The sequence below is a fragment of the Cynoglossus semilaevis genome, chromosome 4 (genome assembly GCF_000523025.1).
Source record: "Cynoglossus semilaevis isolate Cse_v1.0 chromosome 4, Cse_v1.0, whole genome shotgun sequence".
Taxonomy (NCBI): domain Eukaryota; kingdom Metazoa; phylum Chordata; class Actinopteri; order Pleuronectiformes; family Cynoglossidae; genus Cynoglossus; species Cynoglossus semilaevis.
In genome coordinates, this window is record NC_024310.1 from 17,802,747 (window position 1) to 17,826,896 (window position 24,150).

Genomic DNA, 24,150 nt, shown 5'->3' on the forward strand with positions numbered 1-24,150 from the left:
TACAGTGCAGTGGAGTTGAGACTGATGAAAAGTCTTTTTTTTTTTTTCTTCATATAAACAACGTTTAGCTTTCATGCCAACACAAAGACAGGATTAAATTATCTTAGAATATTAAGTTCTTTCCAAAACCAGCCTTACCGCATGTATACTCCTGTTTGCATGGACAAACTGAAGTATATATAATATTGTATCCAGAGAACAGTGTCCTCAGGATGTTCCGCTGAATATGTAGGAAATCCAAAGATGATTCTCCAAAGAGAATTTGGTTCAGGCCACAGAATTTATTCAGACATTTATGACTCCACTTTAATGGAAGAATGCGATGTTGACCCGGTATACCCCGCATAATTAATGATTAAATTAAATAACTGAAGACAGCCGTGGCAATCCTCGCAGCATGTTACACTGAAAACATCAGGTTTGATTAAGCGCGAGCTGCTGGTGAACCCCGGCGTTAAAAAACACACATCCCAGGGGCAGCTGTATCTCGCTGGGTGGACGTTAGTGGCAAATGTACTGCAGTGTTACAAATGAGAGGTTAGTAAAACGAGAAGAAAACAGGAAATTACAGATGTAAAAGACACATGAAGCAACAACAGGAGGCGTCTGACAACATTCATAATCCTTCATCATCCAGCATCAGCCATGTTTAACTTAAGTGTAATGCAAAAAAAGGTCATTTGTTGCAGAATAGTTTTTTTAGGAATAAATTATACAACATCTCATTCTGCACAAGTGTCCCAGTCCTTTTGTGCGAGCGTATAGTGTTTGTGTGTGTGTGCGTAGAGATCACAGTCTCTTCTTGATGAGTTTCTCCAGTTTACGGATGCGAGACGACTCCTGCTCGGGTGTAGGGGTACTGAACGACAAAGAGGGGCCGCCATCGCCCCCTGAGGGTGGAGTGGGCAGCCTCTGCCTGAAGAGCTCCAGCATGCTGCTCTGTTCGCTGCGCTTCAGCCCCTACAGCCACCAAAAAACACAACAAGGGAAAGAAAAACAGAAAAGAAGAAAACATCACTAAATAATCCAACTTCTTACGTTTAGGTTAATCTAAACTTCAATTCTGAAACGTTTGCATCAACTTTCACCAACACTGACCTTCATGTCCAGAATCTTCTGAAAGGTCTCAGGGTTGCCGTCGACCAGCAGCTTGATGTAGTTATCCACAAAGACCACGGGGGGTTCGTGCGGAGCCATCACCACCTGCAGGAGAATCAGTGATTAGAGTTGGCTTCACCGTCCACTTCCACCAGGGGGAACTTGCAGTTTAGTCCCAATTTTGTGCCATTATTTATTATTATGTAATTATTGCAGTAACCAGATGTAAATTGGAGCTGCACTGACTGAAATCTTAATTGGGATTTTATGAATAGGGAACTATGTTTAATTGAACATATATTATTTATATAATTTAGGAACATTTATTATTCTAATTGAATCTTACAGCAAGTTAACAACATCATTTATGTTAATGTTTTGAAATGTGAGGCTGTGTTGAATCTAACTTCATAGCTTAGCCAGATTAGCTCGTTCTTCAACATCTACCGGAGAGGTTCCCAAAGTGAGGGGCGCGGATGGAATCAATGAAACATAACGCATTACATTGTTCAATGCTTTAAATGTTTAACAAGATCTGGCAAAAAACTGATTGGTTTAAAATGAATATCTGATAATAATATCGCAAAGGAGACCGTCATTTTTAATTCTCGCTCTCGTTTTTTCCTGTCAACCGTTCAATCTGCTCAGAGCAGCAGTAGTATTTTTAATCCTTGCTCTCGTTTCTTGCTGTCAACCGTTCGATCTGCTCAGAGCAGCAGTAGTAGCCTCGCGACAGAAGCTGGCAATGCTAGCATAAAATGGACGAGTTTATGTTGCATAAAAGTAGTTACATTTAAAATGTGTGAAAACAAAATATTCGCATGTAAATATTCGAACAAATGCAGCTCTGATTGGTTCCTTCAGTTTACATATTGAAATGACTGCTTATTATAAGTTGTCCCTGCCAGATTTTTTTGTGAGTCATCTTTTTTCATAGTCATAAAACATCACGAGTTGACGGGATTAACGCCGACTGCCACCAACCAACAGCGACTGTGAAACTCCTGTGCGCCATCTCAGGACGCCAAAGACATCTTTAAATGATACCACATGGGGCAACTGTGGCTCAGAATGAGGGAATGCAGTGGGGGTTACTACAAATGATGGAAACAGAGTCAAGGCTGGTTATATATTTAGACGTTAAGCCCTTGTTTTCTATTTATTTTATCTGCCAATTATTCCATGCATGAGAGGGCAAGAATTTGCTGGAAAGAGTTGGAAAAAGTCTGGTTTAGTGTAAAAAAAAAAAAAAAAAAATCAGCACTGGCCAAAGGAAGGCATGAGAAGTTTAGTGGGGCACAAGGCTAGGACTTATTTTAGTGATGATTTCTTTAACAATAGTGGAGGAAAAATGTAAGGTTTTTTCATCACTTCTTCAAGATCACGTCTTCAAGCCACTACAAAGCAGGCAGCCTGACACATGGCCCACAGACCCCACTTCCTATCTCTACCATACACATGCACAGAGGGACCATTTTTTCCATAAAAGGTTTAACTTTACCCTGCATTTTTAAAAAAAGTCCTGCCTATCCTTTCAGGATTTACCTCCAGCTCCACGCTCAAGGTAAAATACATGAAGAGGTGAGCTGCAGAGAGAGGGCGAGGTGGAGTAATGAGAGGTGGGAGAGAAAGGGAGGAAGTGCAGGCATGAAAGACCTGGAGATTGTGTGGAATTTTTTCGCTTCCCTACCAGCCCTGCTGACTGAGTGATTTACTTAGCAACTGTCCTGGAGCCGAGCCAAGAGAAAGGTCTGTAGCGACCTTGTAAAAAGGGATAGAAGGCGAGGGAGGGAGAGGGAGTTTAAGAATGAAGTTTGGCACTAAAACAGAAAAAGGGGAGAAACTGAGCGAGGAGGAGGACAAGGAAGGGGAGAGGGAAGTTGAACAAGGCTAAGGGGATGGGGGTTGCCTTTTTTTTTTTTTCTCTCTCAACTTCAGAGGTTGGAGAAGACAGAGGAGGTCGGAGCCGTGATAGGCTGAGATGAAGAGCGTGGAAAACAGCCACGTCTCACAGGCAGCGCATCGGCCAGGAGAGGCTGAGGCAGACGCACATAAAGAATCCTATGTGTGCTTAGGACACAAGTGAGCACTGTCTCACAGGATGGACCAGCCAAAAACATTCATCCAAACAAGCACACTTTTGACATCTCTGTTACGTTTTGAAGGATCCTGCAGAAAAATACACAAACCAGACGTCACTAAAAAAAAAGAAAAAAAAAAAGAAAAAAAAAAGGAATTCAGCTAGCATAAGGAAACCAAACAAGTAGTTTTTGATAGTTTGTCAAATAAAACGAAAATTTAAACTTAAACTGTACCACTGTCTAAATCAGGACTATGTGAATACAGTGAAAAAACTAACTTCACGCTAAACTAGCTACACGAACTATGTGAGCACATATTCAGTTTGCGTACACTTTCAACTTCAGTAGAGGGATTCAATTATTTTAAATTTTATATAATCTCACAACAATGCACAAATAAAACCATGTCAAAACTCCAGTTCATTTTACCTTAAAAACAGGAAAAAACAACATTTCTAGAAGCAAAATATAAGCTGCAAAAACCTTTCCATCACATTCTGCAGGCTCTAACCCAAACTCGGCAAAACCATCCAGTCACACTCCACGTCACGTTAGTTATTTAAAGTCCACAAAGGGGTCAGGAGCTCAAATCTCAAGGGGAGCATCTAAAACTTCAAAAAGTTCTCCTTTCTTGTCCTGTATGTGTCATTTTTTTCCAAACTAAAATGGACTGAATCTGGACCCACGGCGTCAATCTGAAACGACTGTGGATTCCTGTCTTATTGACCTTATTTTCAATGGGTTTTTTTCTTTCAGAAGCTTCGGCCTCGGCCCAAGGTGGAAGCAATTACCTTCAAGTAACCTTGATGTTTGAGTCGTTCGAGACGGTTGCCGCTCTAGAACCTTCTCTGTGGCCGTGTGGACTCTCCTTTCAGAGGTGTGTGTGTGTTTTGTTGCTCTTTAGAGCCAAATGTAACAAACAGTTGTTGTCTCTCCTGCAGCGTGATTACTCCCCTTCAAACATCCCCGCCTGTCTTTCTTTAGAAAGATCTGTTTTTTTTGACTGATGGTTTTGTTCTATCAGATTCAATGCCTCCACACTGATTGTTTTGTGCTCTGCTGTCAACATTAAGAAGGTGAATCACTCCTTAAGGCCTTCATGCGGCGTCAGCTCTGTGACTGAGGAGGCATATAGCTCACATTCCGACTAAAGTGGCCCGCTGGCACCCGCAGTCAGACAGAAAGCAGACAGTATTTGGGCTGATGTGAAAGCATTCCATAATTCTATAACGTGAAACGCCCTCTAATGTTTGGCAGATGAGTTGAAATTTATGTACATGCATTCGGGGCATTTCTTTCTTTCTTTCTTTTTTCTTTTTTTCTTCTAAAAAAGGCCTAGGCACTCCTTACATATGAGATGTGCAGGAGACTGCAGCAGAGCAGAAACAAGCCTCCAAAAATAAGGTCTGCCCGTGGCAGCGTAAGAGATGGATTATGTATTTGTGCCATTAAATGGATGTCGTTTACCAACTGACAGTCGACAGACGCGGCACAGTTTAAATAGAGCACAAAGTACCTGTTGTAAACACAGAGATAACTGCAGGAAAAAAAAGGCCTCACAGGAGTCAGAGGACATGGGGACAGAATGGCATGTTGTCTCCATATGTATATGTGTGTCTGTGTACATTTCCATACACTCCCGGGACAGTCAATTACAGAGGGGTTAATCAATGGCAACCACATACCAGAGTCCTCTTGGGTCTCAGGAGATAATTGAGAGTCAAGGCTGACTCTGAATCCTGGGGTTTTTTTTTCTCCCCCAGTGTAAGTGTAACACACAGTTGCCTTTCTTCATTTATCTGCTCAGACATACTTTCCGCTCATTCGCTAACAGATTCTTCCTGCATTCATGCGTTAGTTTGTTAACCTCTGTTTGCCTGTCTCTCACTTTTCAAACCAGTATTTCTAGAGCTTTTATTCTGGAGGTCACTATTCTGACATCAAACCATTAAATTAATCTGACCTGGATACTAGAAACGCTGCATGTCAAACTGTAAGAAAAAAGCCTTTATACATTAAAGCAACAGTCTTCTGCATAGAAACTGACCTCTTTGGTTTGAATGCAAACTCTAGAAAACTAGATATCGAACAAAATTAGCAACAGATAAAAAAGTGAACCAAAATCTCCAAATAGCTTTCCAATTACGTTTGAACCATTCGTTATTATATCAACAGGATAAAAAAAAGCAACGTTGTCATTAAGCTTTGAAAGAAAGTAGTGTATGTTCTATATAATAAATATCATGTAGCGTTAAAACAAGTAACGGTTATATTGAATTGATTGAGAAAATATTCTAGTGCAATTTTCCCCAAATCAAAGCTTAGTTAACGCTTATTGTTACGCACATGATGCTGGAATCGCAACAAAGAGTAGAGCGAAGTTCGGAAAAGACAACATACATATATATATATATATATACATATATATATACATATATACACATATATATACACATACATATACTTATACATATACATATATACATACATATATATACATGTAGGTATATATATATATATACACACACGTATACATAAACCTGCCATATCTTATGCCTACGTTATCGTTTTTTTTATACTTTTTGTGGTTTTATTTGTCCTTTTTTAGTCATGTTTTTTTTCCACTATTCCACTATAATTAATTAATAAATCAACCGATTATTTTTAATAAAATAACCAATAACTGCAGCTCTAGTTCTGAGTAAATTTCCACCTGAGGTGCAGTGAGACGCTCGAGCATCTAAAGTACTTTTTTGGACGGGGCACACTGGTACAATTTAAGTCCTTTTCCTACCTGTGGTGACTGATACGTTGCTATGTCTTGCGACTGAACCCCAAACAGTGGAAAAAGCGTTTCGCTGCTGGTTGGGCCACACACGCTTTGTCAAGAGGGGTTAGCATCAACACCGAAGTTTGTGTTTTACTGGACATGTCAGAGTTTAGCTCTAAATCAGCTAAAAAGCCCAGACGAGACCAGATAAAGGCAAAGGCACTCACACAGTGCAGTCCATTTAGAGTTCAATTCCTTTAAAGGTCAGAAACTGAAGCCACATTTCTGAGAACGCCCGACAGGAATTCAACCGGTCAAGTGAAATGTCATAAAAACCTAAAAAAAAAGAAGTGGTACTGATGGAGTGTTTGATTAAAACTATTTCACCCTAAGGATTCGAGTCAGTCTCTGTTTGTGCTTTCAGTGGTAAAATGTTATTGTTAAATCACTTCTGTTGGCTTTAGGAACAAAAGACAGCCCCCCCCCGCCCTCATCCATCACCTTAAGTATCATCTCTGCGCGGGTCATGCCTTTAACCACTATCTTGGTGTAGCTGGCAGGAGCTTTGCGAAGCACTTGGGAGCCGATGGAGGGCAGATCCAGCAGGACGGTCTTCAGGGAGTGGGTGTCGAGAAGGAGCTGTACAGAAATGTAGGACATTTTTCGAGATTAAATATTGAGCCAAACTGATTTCAGTGAACGTGGAACCAAAAGGAAACAAACGTACTTGTTCAGCTCCCACCATGCTGATGGGTTTACATCTGAAGAGGTGGTTGATGAACTTGGGAATGAAAGAGCTAGACAGGGGACAATACAACAATTCATCAACCACAGGACACATGAATTTAAACTTAAAAAAAAAAACTCGTTTCAATATGTGTGATTATGGAAAGCATAGTCAAAACTCATTTTTACTGGAGGCCACATTAGTAATACAGTTTCCCTTAAAGGGCCGGTTATAACTGGAAGAATGAATAGATCAGAGGTCCCTAACCCCTGGTCCGCGGACCAGTACCAGTCCACAGGTCATTTGGTACCGGGCCACAGTGAGACACAATGAAAAAATGTACTTGAATTTTAACTAATTTACTTCATTCAAATAAAGTCCAGTCATATCCATTATTTAAATAATAGTTCATTCAGACTCTAGATATTTTATTTTGAATATTTAATGATCCTTCGATGCTCAGTACCTCGCTACTTGTCTATAGTAACGGGTGGTACTGGCTGACCAGCAGGAACAAAAAAGATTGGGGACCCCTGGTATAGATGTAACTACTCCATAACAGACTAAGACATGTTTCTGCAATGGATTATTATTTGATTGATGATAAAAACTTTTAATTTCAAAGGTTAAGAAACTCCTGCAGGGCCACACAAAACGGCTTGTTGGGCCACATTTGGCCCCCGGGCCTTGAGTTTGACATGTATGATGTAAAGAGTTTGTGCTTTTACTTTGTGAACTTGATGCAGAACTGCGTGAAGTATTTCCGAGTGGAGGCCAGATTGTCTCTGATGATCGGTACGTTCTGTTTGATGTGCATGATGATGGACGTCACGTAAGGACTCTGGTCGCCTACGTGCTCCACGCTCTGCCATGGCATCTAAGGTTTGGGCGTGAAAGGACAGACAGAAGTTCGAGTAGAGTGGACACAATGCTTTTCATAGCATTATAAAAAAACATTTCAATGAATTAGGTCTTTAAAAAAGGTCACAAATTGATGTTATAAACATCATTTGTGAGTCCTGTGTCCAACCTTGCTCATGGCAGTGAGGGCGGGGTCACAGGCAGCATCCAGATCTTGAACCAGCAGCTGAATACTGTTTGAAATTACACTGGGAAAAAAGAAATGTAATATGACACAGTTAAATATTTTCATGATCAGAAAAGTCATTTCTAATTAAAAAAAAATGAGGCAGATTTTTAAACATCACTCACGTGCTAAATGTATCCATCTCTCCCGTCAAATTTATCCTCTCCACTAGAACTCGATCCACTTTCTCCTTCAGTTTCTCTTCCAGCTGGAAATCAAGACACATATATAACTAATATAAATAACTCACAAAGCTTTCAGTGTACTGTATTTTCCGGTCTTTTCATCCGGAGTGGTTGTTAAGAGGAAAAAAAAACATGAATTAGTGGTGTCGGTAAATCAGTCGCTTTTAATTTTGAAACATTTATTTTGACAAGAATCCAAGAACCAATGAGATTATTTATTTAAAAAGCCTGAAGAGCACAGATCATCTTTAGGAGATGATCTCCTGCTTGAATGTCATCAGACCATCACCATCAGTGCCTGTCAGTCCATTAGTTTCTTTTCAGCCGCTCGATTAACTTTCTTCAAAAGCAGCGGTTTAAATTCTGCAGTGTAGCGTTTTATTTTAGCTGGTGGCCCTTGTGGTCATAGATGATATGGCGTACATTTTGGAGTCAGACCGTATTTTATATCGCAGGATCAGCCAGACTGAAAGGAGAGGGCGGGAGGGTGCAAGTCACATGGGTGCATCCTGGGACACTTGCGGGGAGGAATTTTATTTATCAATTCAAGAGCATAACTTCAAATGTGGCTTTTCGCCGTCATGGGTGGAGCCGCCTGTGAACATTTACAGCAGCCCTGGCTGCCCCGCAGAGCAAAGCACGGCTGTTTAATGTTGCTGAAAATAAAATTGTGGTTCTTTACATTCGCTTTAAATACTCCTAAAAAAATAATAATATGGTCAACGGATAAAAGTGCCAACACTGCTGCACACTGCTGCATTTTCAAACCATTAGCTACAACTGCATGCACTTTATAGCATAAGCAGCATGAATGAAACTTTTGGACTTGTTGTAGCAGTCACTGAAGTGAGCGGTTGGTGCGAACGAGAGTCAAGTCAGTACCTGAGAAACTAAAGTTCAGATGGTGTCACTGCAGTAAAATCAATAGAAGACACAACCTTAGTGCTACGTAAGTATCCACTTGTGTGTGTGTGTGTGTGTGTGCGCATGCTTGCCTGCTGTGTGGTGGCCAAACAGTATTCGGCAGTGCTGAGGATACTGCAGATCAGACAGAGTTCATCTCCGGTGAACTTTGCAGCTTCTGACCCTTCCTTCTCCTTCAGCAGACTGCTGATGGTCAGACCACCGCTGTTACTGTTGGACCTGTTCATACACAGAAGAGAAAGAAGATGAAAACAATAATCCTTACACATTATTCATTTATTTCAGTCCTTGCCTTTGTGGAAAATGTTGTGTGTTTGTTTTTAACGGATCGGTCCAACTAGTCACAGGACACTCTAGGACAAACTGCTTCAATGAAGGACTAAAAATACTTCTGGAAAATATTCCATCAAGTACGGACCGGTACAAACAAACCTAATCGGTCTTGACTAGAGTCTGTTTACATAGATGTTACATGTGACATGTGTGAGTACAAACCACACCACGGAGCCAAATTCTTATAGAAGTGTTTTTTCGAAACTGATCCAAAGCAATCCACATTTAAAACGCGTGTCCGTTTGTGCACATGCAACACACAAACACAACTGTGTTTTTACACGGCAGTTTGGAACTAAGTATATGACGGTCCTTGAAAGTTTGTCATTAGCTCGAGTGCAGCTCTGACACACAAACAGCACAAATCTGTGTGTGTGTGTGTGCCTGTGCTTGTGGCTGTGCGAGTACGACGGGTTTAATGTGGCCACTGGGCCAGATATGTTTTCAATCGTGACACATTAAGCCAAACCGCACTGTAACAAACTCCAGATTTCTCCAAATCTTAAAACTGCAAAACATCAAATGCAGTGAAGACAGAGAGCATTAAGTTTTTATTAAACTCTTAAATGGCTCCTCATCAGAGCATGAGGAGGAACAAATTTGTGCATAATGTAAACCCGGGTATGGTAACTGAGCAGTCAAGTCGAGAGTTGTATGAATGGAAAGTACAAATTAAGAATGACACAGCGATACGGTGTGTTTCACGACTAACAGAAGAGTGTTTGTTCTTTTCTTTTAAGTGCCCTGTGTTTGTAGGTGTTTTCTCTCCGTTCTCCTCCTGCTTCATTAATGAATAACGTAACAGGAATTGTTTTTTTTTTTCCTCAGCAAGTCTTACTTAGGCAGGTTTCCAGAAAGGATCTTCCAGGCATATTCCCTCAGGAACTTTTGGAAGATGGTAGTCAGGGCAATCATCGGTTCGCCTGTGCTCAGTTGCGAGCACTGCACCATACATTTCTTGTAATAGACAAAGAGGTCAGCACAGCTGGGCAGGACTGCTCCACCCTCCTCCGTGCCTGCCTTGGGTGGGCCTTGTGCTCGGAAGTCAGCCACGAACCGGTCGATCAGTTCACCCAGATTCCTGCACATGCACAGAAAAGTACCAGTGAACGAAAACGCACAAACGGATAATGGGATTAAGTACACGTGAAAGAAATTAGGGTTGATGAAATCCAAACATTTAAATCATGCTGCTCATCTTTAATCCTGCTAAATGGATGAGAGAATGAAATAACAGAGCTGATCTCGGGGAACCAGATGAATAAACAGAAGGAAAAAAATAATAATTCACAATGCTACACTCAACAGGTCCACAGTTGGTTGCTGTAGCCCCAGCCTACTCGGTATTAGAACTAAAGCCAAGGACTAAACAAGCACGCCACTGTTCTCTCCTGTTACGCCCCACCAGGGATAAGCTGATCTGGCTGTTGCCTCTTTAAAAACCCTGAGACAGAAGTGGAGTGAGGTTGGAGCTGCAGAATAGGTCAATTCTCTTCTGTTGGACAGGGAAACACTATTTGAAGCACTGGCGACCCCAGAGCTGGGAGCAGCGTACAAATGGTGCAGTCCCAGGTCTGTGATCAGTTTCAGGACGGAGCAATGACTGGGGGAGGGGATGGGAGTGACTGACAGATGGTGAAATGAAGGGTGGAGGAGGAAAAGTAAAAAAAAAAAAAACAAACAAATATTAGGAAAAAGGTTTAGTTTGAGATGAAGAGAAAAAAAATCAAAGTAAATTTGAAATAAAAAAGAAGTGTATTTAGAGGAGGAGAAACAGAGTGAGAACAGGCAGCTCTGAATCTCTAACTTTCCCCTCTCCTTCTCTTGGTGTCTGCGGTCCTGCGGCTAATGGGAAACATTTTTGCCACAACGGAGACGGAGGCATGTACAGGAACAAGAGATGGAAAGACAGAGGAGGCAGCTGAGGAGAAAGGGAGGAGGGGGAGTCTGATTGATGTGTGGGAAATGGAGAAAATAATGTATGTGCCAGATTTATACACGACCTGCTCCTCATTCTGGGCCTGTGAAGGACAGCGCTATAAGGACCTGTGTTTGTCACAGCGTGTGTGTGTCTGTGTGCGTCCTCACTTGTCCTGGGATTCTATGTAGACATACAGATGCGGTTCAAAACACTTGGAGACAATGCCATGGAAAGGGTTGTCTGGAGCTTTGGGCTTCCTGGGCTGAGGAGAGAGGAGGAAAATAAGATGTTAGTGGAACAACAGGCTTGTGTTGCTTCTGCTGGGGATTCAATCATTTTAATAACCATAAGTCACAAATCAGACTGGAGGTTCCTGGATAATCTACAGAAATAATAATTTCAGACCTGAGGGGTATGAACGCACAGAGACTAATTGTTTAAGAACATCTGCATATGATCTAATTCTTCTGGATAGAACCGGTCTGAGGTATCATGTACCGTCCAATACAACTATTATCAAACTTTTGGAAATTAAAAAAAAAAAAAATATAACCTATATACTCATCTAGTGAAAGCACTTTATAGTCAGGTAAAATCAATATATTTTATCAATAATTCTCTATAATGGATAGTATCAGACATGAATACTACAAATATCAAAAACTTGGCAACATGGATTTTTGGCATTACACCTTTAAATCATGGATGGAGCTGATACTCAGGATCAGTATTGGTCTGATGTTAAAATTTTAGGATCGAATATCATTAAAACAACCGTCTGATACCTTAGCCCAAATCCTCATCTTAACTTTGGTTTGGGCCTGGATAGGACGGCGTCATGGTCTGCAATCGGACCGCACTCCCCCTATTTAGTGAGTTCTTCTCTAAACTGTTGAAAGCGATATTTGATGATTCATGGGAGCATCTTACCTTGGCCAGGTCCTCGTCTTTTTCGGTGCCCACATCCTCACCCGGCTCATCCTCAAGGAAGGGGTTGGTGGCGTCTAAAGGACTTTCTGTTTTTTTTTGCTGAAGAAACAGAGATTTTTTCCCCCCACTTTTTTACTCAGTTAAAAGCAACCGTATGTATTTAATTGCAACAGGGAGCATTAAACTCAAATTTCTATTTTTCTTAGGTTGAGTCAACTTCTTTGCTGTCTTTTGGCAATTTTATTTGTCAGCTCTGATGAAACTGCACCTCAAATTATGGAATTCCAGCTCCACCAAATCCCTGGTGGAATTACAAACCCAGCAGGCAGGAGTGTGAAAGATATTGAAGACAAAGGAGCCTCTGTGTGACTGAAATATTATCACATCTAAACACAAACAGCATGAATGTGCTAAAAAAAACAAATATATCCATCTTTAGGGTATCACTTCCACATTCACATGTCAGTTTCAGCGGTGGAACAATGGATTTCTGTGGGTGGTGACGTCAATAACCTAAGAGGTGTTGCACACCTAAAAAGTATTGTAGTAATTTGGAGTATGGAGGGAGAATTTCCTAGTAATGCTTTGTGGTTTGGATGTCGTAAATAATAATAAAAAAATTAAATAAATAAACGTACGGTGCAAGGACTTTTAATCAAAACATTTAAGCTGTTGTGTCCTTTGTCCATTGTCTCTGCTGTGGACTTCCTGATTGGCCAGTTGACTTGGTATCCCAATGTTACTGTATTGACCTTCAAAGTAATTAGCATTAACTCTGTATTATCTCAGTAACTCTGTCAGCTCACACAGTCAAAATCCCACTAGGTAAAATGAAGCTGTCATATATGTAACATTCCATAGGACGTTCTCGGTTTATTGGTTGAATGTTAATGGTTTCTTACTCCGGGGACATCAGTCAGGGTGCAGCCTGTGAACCGTTTGGCCAGTAATCCCTCAAAGTTGGTCGTCCTCTGGATTGCGAACAAGAGCAGTTTCACCTCGATCTCCTTGGCTCGTGTTCGCATCACTTTGGCCAGCTCAGCTCTAAGGATTGCAAAAAAAACCAAAAAAAAAAAAAAACCACATCAAAATAATTTAAATATGTTTGTACATTATATCATCTGTAAATTGTTACATGAATGTCATGAATGTTATTAACTTGTAGCTGCAGGTAGCTAGATCATTTTAGTAATAATGGCATTGACGTTCTCTATTTGTGCAGCCAATTTAAAAAAAAAAAAAAAAACGCACAAACAATGGCTCGAGGTCACTGTGCATGTAGGGCAACTGTGTCAATTACACAAAATGGCACAAAACAGCCACGGTATCACTGTGGTTCATTTAATACTTCGCTGGCAGTTTGGGCAATTTTCATTTGTTCAGTGTATAATAGGATGGACAAATTACAAACTAATATAAATAGCAGAGCTCATGTTCTAGATGTTAACACTATTTATTTAAACTCGTTGTATTGTGTGGAAGTTACCACATCTTATAGATGTCAGACTATACAATCCAGAATGTGAAAATACTCTGATGTAACTTGTGCTCATTGTTGCAGGTCTGTGGATCTGTGTCGTGTTCCTAATAAAAGAGTGAGAGTTACTTTCAAAAGCTTTTTGAAAGTGCAGCTCAGATTTATATAGATATATATAATGTATATATATATACACTTTATATATGTATGTATATATTTATATACTGTATATATGTATATATATATATATAGATGTATCAATATATATAATACTTTACAATAGATACATTTAGAATTATTTACACATCTACAAAGACAAAGTATATATACATTATATTTACATCTACATTTGGTGCTGCCTGTATGACGCATTTTAAAACATTAATTTGACTTAATCAAGGTGCTTGACTTACACACAGTGGGGTTTTATTTCCCTGTAATACTGTGTATTTTTTTTTACCTGGTGATGTGACAAAACTCCACAGCGATACGCTCCGTCATGCACCACTCTTCGGGGAACATTCGTCCATATTTCTCCTCGTAGTCAACCAGCTGCCGTTTGATCCACGCATAGCGACGGTCAATTTTGTCCAACCATGCAACCTGAGCAACAGGGAGATTTTTCGTTTGTCATAAAAAACAGAAATTCCTTTCGTTGAGATATGACCGTCATCGAGATACACTTTGGAAACTTACGTCTTGGTTCTCCTGGAAGAGAACCAGATACTCGGAGAGATGCTGCCGGATGAACTTTTTGATGATCTCTTGTTTGATGCGAGGGTCCAACACGTTGGCCACCAGACAGGCATCTCTCAGGACGTTACTGGGACCACCTGGTCTCTGGATGTGGCATGGAACGAAGGTTAAATCTTTAATCTTTAATGCTGATTAAAAAGAAAATCGTGTGAGTCACATTTAAGATTTTTACCTTACTGCCCTGAGAAGGGAATGCCTCTTCAAAATCTGCCAGGATCTGTGTTCCCAACTCACTCTGTGCTGCCTTCACCCTAGGAAAAACAGTGACAGAAAGAATTTAATTATATCCTGAGATGTTCATCAGGCACAAGTAGGGGTGCAAGAAAATGTCGATACTGAAATATTTTGTTTCACAATATCGTTTCAATATTCGACAGCACAGTATTGATTTTTGAAGAACAATTTACATGGAAATATTCATGGTGTCGGTTCTTTTTTTTGTGCTTATATTTCTTCTCTAGCGACAACAAATGTAGGATTTTAGTAACCTGATGTTAAGCATGGAACAGCATTGTGTGTTTACTATGTTAAGAGTTTTCATACAATTTAATTATTTGAAGATAACTATATTCTCATGCTTATACTATCGCGGTATGTCGCAATATATCCTATTGTTGCCTTTGTAGTGTGACACATCATACGGCCAGTTTCTTTCCAATACACACCCCTAGACACAAGATTGTTTTACTAAAATGTGGATTAAATCTCCTGGGTTAGTTTTCTCAATTTGGTAAAGCTGCAGGCCCATATTAAAAAAATTAAATGATTAGAAACACTAAAAGATAAATACAATATGAATTGTGCCGTCTTTCTTTACCATATCATAAGAAGTGTCTCCTATTCAGATGTCAAGAGCCTTTGACAAAAGCAATTGTTCGAGAGCTGTGTCAAGTGCTTGACTCTCCAGAAAAAAAGCCAAACAATTTCATTTGCCAAATATCTGACTTGTGATCAATTGTCAGAAATAATTATTATTTCTATTTTTCCACGGAAGGGGACACACTTGTCTTGTAGTGCCTATTCACACACACTCCAAACACAGGCTGCAGGATTTACACTAGACGGTACAGCAAGTAGAGCAGCACCAGATCTAGAAAATGCACAGAATACATGTTAAAACAAACCAAATGATTCAGTTGTTTTTGTCAGCGAGAGATGGGGTCGATTATGATCCGACAGACTTCGCACATTTCACAGAGATGAATCAGAGACGACAGGAGAAACCAAAAAGTTATTGCCGTTTACTTTTCTGAGACTGCGTGGTCTTCAGGGACCGTTCATTGAAAAGTGCGGTGGAGGAACCAAAAGTCAAGACAGTTGTGCAGAATAAACAGCAGAGGGTTGAGATGATGACATCACTGATGGCTGCCATGTAACATGATATAAGGTTATTTCAATCCCTCTCTGTAGAATAAATGTGCACTTCTCTGTGTGTAAACACGGGCGTGAGTCTGTTATCACATTCTCTGCCTGCAGCTCCTGTTTCAGCTCATCATTTTTATTCGATTCATCCAGTGTTTATGGTTCTGTTATGGGTCAACAGCTGGGTGAATATAATCACAGTCTCATTTACATTTGGTCCAACTATGTACATATTATATATATATATATATAAAGTGAGGGGCGAGAGAGTTAATGGCAGTCACAGTCTGACAACTACTGCACTTCCTTATGTGGGAAACTGGAAACCTGTGATGGTGGGAATCCTATGCTTGGCCTGTTACTGTAATTGTTTAATTTTTTGCTGGTGTGTAGCGTTGTTTATGTTGATGCATTGTTCAGCTGTTGTCTAGTGGGAGCGCATGATTTGATGCAATGAGTTCTAATTAGACTTCATGCTTTTATTTTGTTGACGTCTGCAGCTTAGTAGTTTTTCATGCATGTCTTAAAGAAATAAAAATTAGACAATGGTCTAATCCATCATCTACTATGTATTCCAGGCGCCATTGGAGCCAATCCGTCGCATCCATCCATCCATCCATCATCTACTACGTATTCCAGGCGCCATTGGAGCCAATCCTAGCTAACTAAGAATAATGGCAGTGTACAGCCCTTGACAGTTCGCCAGTCCTTCTCAGGGTCATAGAGACAAACAAACATTCACAGACACATTCAATACCTATGGTCCATTTAGAGTGCCCCCCCTAATGAGCATGCCTTTAGGCTGTGGAAGGAAGCCGGAGAACCCAGAGAGAACCCATGCACACACAGGGAGAAAGTGCAAACTCTATAACAGATAACTTTTGAACCAGCTCTACCAAAAATCCGACATTTTATTTCGTGGTGTTTTTGGCCACATCTTTAGATAGTAGGTTCAACTCGAAAGGCATTGAACATAAAACACACAAAATCACTATGTGGATCGCAGCTGCGGAGACCCCTGATGGGGGGGTTGAACCAGAAATGGCGATAAGTGGTGATAAGTCCCCGTCTCTCACGGAGCACCAGTCATTTTTCCTCTAATAACTATTTGTGCTGTGTACAGCTGTCTGCCCTGCCCCTCACTTCTTGCCCTTTCCTGCGTCTCTCTCCTATCATCTGCTTCTTGAGTGGAGTCAGTTCTTCCATGCAGCTGTTATTTGCCTGTCTGCCCCACCTTAGTCACAACAGAAACAACAGCAGGCCAACCTTTCCTCTCTTCTGGCACCAACACCACATTTCAACAATTCCAAACATCAACAATGGCTCACTCGGATTTTCTAGGGAAACGTTAGCAACACTGGAACAATGATAAGGAGAATTTTCATAAGCAACAGATGTGTGCACTGATATTCTCTTTTGAGCTTGTTTGTGGATTTTTCTCACAGGAATAAATAAAAGAGAGAATAAATCCTTATCACTGAGGGAGCTGTCTTACACGTGTGAAACTATAAGTGTGTTAGTGGATATCTGCGTAAACACACAATGCAATATACTGGAGATCTGCAGCTATAAACTGTCTCCACTTTTAAATCCAAGAGCTGGTGAATATTTGAGCTGAGTGAGTACATGAGTATAAGTATGTTTGTCTTTGTGTGTGTGTGTGTGTGCATGTATATGTGGGTATGTGTGTGTGGGAGGTGTTGATTACCTCTCAGAGAGCTGCCTGATCTGGGGAATGCCCATGTACTTTTGGAAATGTTCAAGCACATTGACCACTCCCTGTAGCAAGTTGGCCACTTCTCCATACTGCCTCTTTCTGGTCATAGCTCTGTAACACAAAGAACAACACAAAAAATACCGACACATTAAATCTATTGTTTTGTTTTTTTAGAGAACATCTGTTCTTGCAAATGTGATCATCATTAAGTCAAAAATAATCTAAAACGACAGGGTTTGGTTGTAGTTTAGTTGGTCCACAACTTTGTTAGCATTTTTTGGATTGCATATCGGGCTGGGCAGGTATTACTGTCCTAATGCAGTAATCCAATCACGCCGATGAAAGTTTAACGTGTACAAATGCAGCTTTTTTTCTGCAGGGCTCTGTTGACTTGGTGTTATTGCCACAGGATTAGTCAGTAACGTAATGCGGGACTGACTTCCTGTGTTACCTCACAGCTCCACAGGAAGTCATTCAAGTACGTACTCTCTGCAGTAGGCCATAGTAGTCCATAGTAGACCATACAATATTTTCCTGCTCACAATGTGTGCAATTATATGTGTAAATATTTGGGGGTCAACATATTTGTCTTTTTCTAAATCTTAAGCAAATCAAACCTGTCGATATGACGTTGACACTCGACGCTGTATATACTCTTATACTGTATCATCTGTTTCATCATACTTGCTCTTATTTAAAATGCTCACGTAGTAACAGCTGTCACACCAATGATTTCCACCGGGGGACCAATATCTACGTATTTCTGATGATGTTCTGATGCCATACAGAGGACAATTATATACTCATTACTGTAGTCATTTGAGACACATTTGTGAACCGGTTGTTTATCTGATGGAGTCTGTAATAATGTTCAAACCTTGTTTCTGGACACTAATTATTATTATTAATATTAACGACAGTAGCATCATGCAGCAGCTTTCAATTATTTTCAACAAGAATGAAATTATACATTATACATCTGATTGTACCCACTCTAAAGAGTCCACCCCCCCTGCCAGCATGTGCAGGTGGTTCAGAGTAGTGATGGACGTGGTGAGGTGACGCTTGGCGTGATCCAACTGCTTAATGTCTCTAGTGATCTCCTTGACCTGTGCAGGAGAAACAAGTCAGATGCTGCTCAGCAGTGAAAACAGGAGGAAAAAAAAAAGACAAGTCAGAAAACAGGAGGCAAAAAAAAATGCAAACATATGTATGATCGTGAAAAATAAAGGGTTCTCTGAAAGGAGCCAAAGGTAGACGGTGAACATCAAATCTGTTTGCTTGTCTTGGCCCCTTATCTTTTATCTACTGACTTATCCTACTGGCCTTTCCTCACTCTCGCTGACGCACAGAGACACATGGAAGGTGCATTACCTTCACTTTAAATAACTCTCCTCACCGTCCTCTATTGTAAGCACAGAATACAGGCAGGATCTCCTGGGTACTCCTGGGGTCATGTCCTGACAGGGTGTGTGTGTGTGTGTTTGTGAGTTCGTGTTTTGCGGACATACCATTTGTTCAGACTTCTCTGCTTTGTCCTTGATGTCTTTGATTTTGCCGAAGAGTTGCTGGATGGCGACCTGAGCCTCCTCCAACGCCTGCGTGTGACAATAGAGATTATCAATGATATTTACAACACAGCAATAAACCTATTTTAACTGCTGTGGACTACCTGAGTATGTGTATGAACGTTTATGCTTGCGTGTGACCGATCGACGCCTGATCAAGCTCAGATATTTTTGGACGCCGGTCAAAGCAGACACAGCAGCAACAATTGGGTGAGAAGGGAAAAAAAAATGAAAAGAGCGAATACGGAAAATTACGATGAATCCCTCTTTCAATTGGGAAAGCGATATGAAATTTGAACCAAAGTTATCAATGATCAACCTCCATGTAATAACCTGTAAAGCCAGATGGTTGTTGGAGAACATCAGAGAGATTGAACTGTTGGAAAGCTGCGGTGCTTCTCTGATTTCCTCATCATCTGACAGGGCAGCTGCTTTTTGATGGCCCGAAACACAAATTTTTGCACTGACATCTGATGCCAAGGTAATTAGCTCCACTTGGCCTGATGCTGGGGCGGCGCTACAGACACTGCTCTGGCTCTCCTCAGACACATGTGCATGTGCACACGAGGAATGCTAACAGCCGGCACCAGCTGTGCGAGGAATTTACTACTTTTACAAGTACCTCTCAGATGTGAGTGGATGGCAAACCCGAGGATACACTCACATACACACGGACATAAATACAGCCTGCACTGGCAGCAGAGGAATCATCCTCCCATCTGACTAATGTCACATCTTAATATCTTTTGACTTTGTGTGTTCTTTTCAAACACACTAAACAACCTGGTCGTAAAGTCAGAGGAGTTCACCTGGAGGCTTAAACATCATTTAGTCTGCGTAATGGGATTCTGAGTGAAGGCTTTCTGCCACAGAGACAAACGAAGAGGGATATATGAAGCGCTCTTCATTACAGATGAGCCCAGGCTGTCTGCTGCTTTACATAAATAATCGATTCCTTTGACATGTGCGCCTCAGAAGCCCTCTGGACATTAGATGATTGCATAAATGAAAAGGGAAGTTTAGGCTGTTTATGTGATTAGTCTTTGATCCAAAAAAAAAAAAAAAACCAAAAGGGAGCGCCGTCGGATCTTCAGAGAGTTCCCCTTGAGAAAAACTTGGGCCAACAAAGTAGATCCAGAAGAGGAGAGAACCTCTGAGGCTGCAATTGTCGCCTGTGCGCATTCAGCGCAGCCTATTTGGCTCACTTCCTACCACTCATTTCCTGTATTTGGCCTTGGGGAAAGCAGGGGGAGACCACTGCCCAGCAGGCGCCTACATGGCCAAGATGTTATCAGCCCTCACACATGTACACCAATGTTTTCCCCTCAACATGAAATGGGCAGCACATGTTCCATGGCACACATGAGGTGGTAATACGGGCTTAAAAAGGAGCGGAGAGCGTCTTTGTTTCCACCAGTTACAGGAGAAGTAAACACACTTCAATCGTTCGTCTGTCAAACATCTTATGTATACTTTAAATGGTACATCTGTTGTGCGGGACAGAAGGAGGATAAATCTGACCAACCTATGTGGCCGTTCCGCACACGGACGGTTTGATGTAAACATGTCAGGGAGACAGTTTAGAGGGATGAGAGTCTCATCTAGCAACAGGGAGAACAGCTCAGAAAATGAGCTGTTAATCAATTAAGTCAAACAACATTGGAACAGTCACATCGACAACGTAAATGTCTTCAACCTACTGTAGATAACAACATGCTACTGCTGTAATATTCCCCGTTTTACAGTTGTTTCTTAAAATTGTAAGTACAAACCTGGTGTTAGACCAAAAATGTATAGAAACCAAAAATGAAAACACACGTCGTCCATGAAGTTGTTCTCTCTGTAACCACTCTGACCAGTGGAAAATTCACACGTGTTTCCATAGAATAGAAGACCACCCAGCTTTGTATTTTCTAATATTGTACAGCCAAGTCGATATTACATTGAAAAACATAAATATTAGACATGTTCTGAAAAGATGGTCTACAGAGCAGCTGAATCAGACTTGCAGTAGAAATAATAAAAAAAATCCCACAAACATAAGAGTTCAGATGACCTTGTATATCTGTGCTTAACTCAAAAAGTAAGTACAGATGTCTGTGATATTGTACTCAGCTCTCAAGTGAACGAATAAATTCAGTTAATTGAAATTATAAATGTAAGTCAAACAAAAACAAAAATAAATAAACATAAAAGTATGAAATTATTAAATCTAAAGAAATTGTACAACTGTAGTAAAAGTAAATACAGTAAAAACTAAAGTAGAAGTGAGTGAGATGAAATGAATTCATTAAACTAAAAGTGAGCTATAAAAGCAAGATTTTGTATGAAGTGACGAAACAAGTGCAAGAAGACATTCTGACTAATATATAAAAGAACAGAAACATTGTTATAAAAAAACATGTATCTCCTCTATTCACTACCAGGTTCTGGGCCTGATTAAAAAAAGAAACAACTGAGATCAAACCCATGACATTTTGTGACTCATCCCTTATCTTTCTCTCCAAACTCCTCTCTGCAAAGCATCTATTTTAAGTCTTAGCATGTGACTTGCATTCAACTCAGAGAAAAGGTTCAACAAATGTCAAAACTGCTGATATTGTTGGTTTGGTTTCATTCTACTGCTGGTTTTTTAATGTTTCAATCCCCTTTTTGAAATGAAACACCTCTCCATCTTTCCATCTGCAGAATTGATTTTCCCCCCTGGGAAATGTTGGAATGATTCTGTGGGGCTGGAAAAACAAACTGAAATTACCGTGTGTGACTGTATAATGTTATTGGTCTGGATGGGATCTAGAGCGTTTCCGCTACCAAACAGTAGCGAACAGGGGAAAACAGGGGGCCACTGAGCCAGACGACTCAACCAAACTCACGTCAGCTGGTCAGAACAAACAAACACACCCCCAGCCCGTCAGGTGTCCGATTCCTTAAAACCACAAACTATGTGTGTGTGTGTGTGAACTATGACTTGGAATAAATCAGCAGAAACTATTTGTCTGTGCTGTACCCGCAAGATAAAGGAAGAAAGGCCAGAGTGAGTGGTTTAAAATAATCGAAGAATTTACATATGGGAATCTTTTTCCCAGACATGATTTCCGTAAAGAGGTGCAGTTTAAGCACCGGGAATGGCTCTGAGTCATCTTGTCCTTTTCCATGGAAGCCGAAGGGAGGAAAGGAAAGCACAGGAGGGGGAAAGATGTTTGTCTAGAAACTCATGGCACCATTCTCACTTCAGGAGATGGATACTTTTTAAAGCACTCTCAGGATAAACTGCCACAGTGGTGAGGACATAATTTGAACAAATGCGGTTGTGTATTTATGTGTGGGTAGTTGAAGTTCCAGATACTGTATTTCTACACCGAGCCAGTGGACAAAGTGGTCAGAAATTGCAGTGTGTTATCTCGTCTCACCTGTCTGCCATCCTGTCCAACATTGGTCTGTCCCCTCACCACCGTTCTGATGTTGTCGTCCAGTCGCCTGTAGGATGCGACATCACATCAACAAAGGTTAAAAAAGTGTCAAGGGCAAAAAACAAAAAGCACAAATATGTTGTCATTGGAGCATTTTCACACACTAACCGAATCTTCAGACGGATTTTGTTCACCACATCATCGATGTTGGCCAGAGACTGAAGGGAAAACGTGGACACAGGAAGTCAGAGAAACCCAGAGCATGTACAAATATATGAAAATTCGTGCTTCATGGGTATTTTGCATTCAGATGTGGATGTGGCAGTAAGTATGTAGATTTTTGCATTCAGATGTGGATGTGGATGTGGCAGTAAGTATGTAGATGATCATCTGGAGACATACAAAGTACCCAAGCTGGTAAATAAAAGGCACCCTTCTATTCCATTATATACATAGGTACAAAGTAGAGGTTTACAGTGACCCCTTATGGACACTGTGAACACATGCCTGCATGCATGTTATACGTGGATGCGAATAGAAGATTTGAGACAAGGCAACATTTGACACTGAATATCTATTCTTACGGTTGTTTACTCATCAGTGTGCATGACATACACACAAACATAGAGACAAAAAAGATTTAATTTTTTTAAATGAAAGTGTTTTGCGCTTTAAATAGACATACTGTAGAGATCAAGTTAAATATTTGCTAATAAAGGTCTGCATTTTAGGGATATTTTCACTGTTCTGAATTATTGGGCCTGAAAATTACATGATCTCGAAATGTTTAAAAATGATGTAATTCAAAACATTTTGGATTCCCAACTTTGCAGGTTCAAACCCCACCCTGGCTGCAGGTGGTTGTGTTTGGTGATGTGTTGAAAAACACTAAAATTTGTATTTTCTGTTTCAGGGTCCCAATGTGACCAGACAAACTCACTATTTAGTGTCAATTACCAAAGCTTAATAATGGACAAGACATACAATACTTTAGTTTGATAGTCTTCACAATCACTGGAGGTGACGTCTGAGTAACATACGTCAGTGCTTGTATTATTGCAATTATTGTTTATAGCTGATTGGTAAAAAAAAAATGACACCATTAATACTTATCTCCATAAATAAGACAAGTTGACAGCACAATAAAACAGTTTTCTGCGTTAGTCTCATGCACCTGTTCGGTGGGAAACAGAGTATTGATGTACTCCACAGCATTGAAGTCTGCTCTGTCCAATGGATCTTGGCTCGGGAAAACCTTGCAAAAACAAAAATGTTCAAATTATTAAATCATGGCTTTAAAACTAACATCTCGATACGGTGTGTTGGTGCTGCTTTAAAATGAATAATAATGGTTTTAACGGAGAAGTGTTGCTAACCATCAATTTCACACACTTTGGAGCTATTTTTTGTCTAAACAGCGTCACGTTTAGTTTTTTATTAATATTTTTATATTGAATATAAGACTATCTACGTCACAACAAAGGGCATTAACGTATTCAGATATACTGAAGTACGGTTTAGTGTAAACGTCAGCCAAAGATCTGGGAGTCGCAGCTCTGGTTAGCCTGAACAGACATCTGTCTCTGTGTTACAATGGCAACTAAAACGGCTTAAAATCTAGGAACAACTATTTCTAGAACTCACCTGGTCGATAGCCTGCTGACCCTCCGGGGTTAGATGCAAAATAGCCTCAAAATCCTCAGTGAATTCAAATTCCTCTTCCTCCATCATTGTCAAAACAGACCAGAGAGACGTCTCTCCGGCATTCCACTTCCTGCTTCTCCGCCTTCTTCTTTTTTGTTGC

General features: G+C 40.5%; 1 protein-coding gene across 1 annotated transcript; it reads right to left on the reverse strand.

The window, feature by feature from the left end:
• Nucleotides 1-261: 261 nt before the first annotated feature.
• vps53 (VPS53 subunit of GARP complex) lies at nt 262-24,150 on the reverse strand. Its single transcript, XM_008309758.3, has 22 exons — nt 23,991-24,150; nt 23,521-23,601; nt 22,515-22,564; nt 22,347-22,413; nt 18,880-18,966; nt 18,362-18,477; nt 17,360-17,479; nt 14,462-14,540; nt 14,230-14,373; nt 13,994-14,136; nt 12,959-13,100; nt 12,057-12,155; nt 11,294-11,388; nt 10,044-10,286; nt 8,944-9,091; nt 7,889-7,971; nt 7,707-7,785; nt 7,405-7,553; nt 6,677-6,746; nt 6,451-6,588; nt 1,099-1,203; nt 262-960 (listed from the first exon to the last, which is right to left on the reverse strand). Exons 1-22 carry the CDS (start codon nt 24,075-24,077, stop codon nt 790-792), a joined length of 2,496 nt encoding a protein of 831 aa, XP_008307980.1. The 5' UTR covers nt 24,078-24,150; the 3' UTR covers nt 262-789.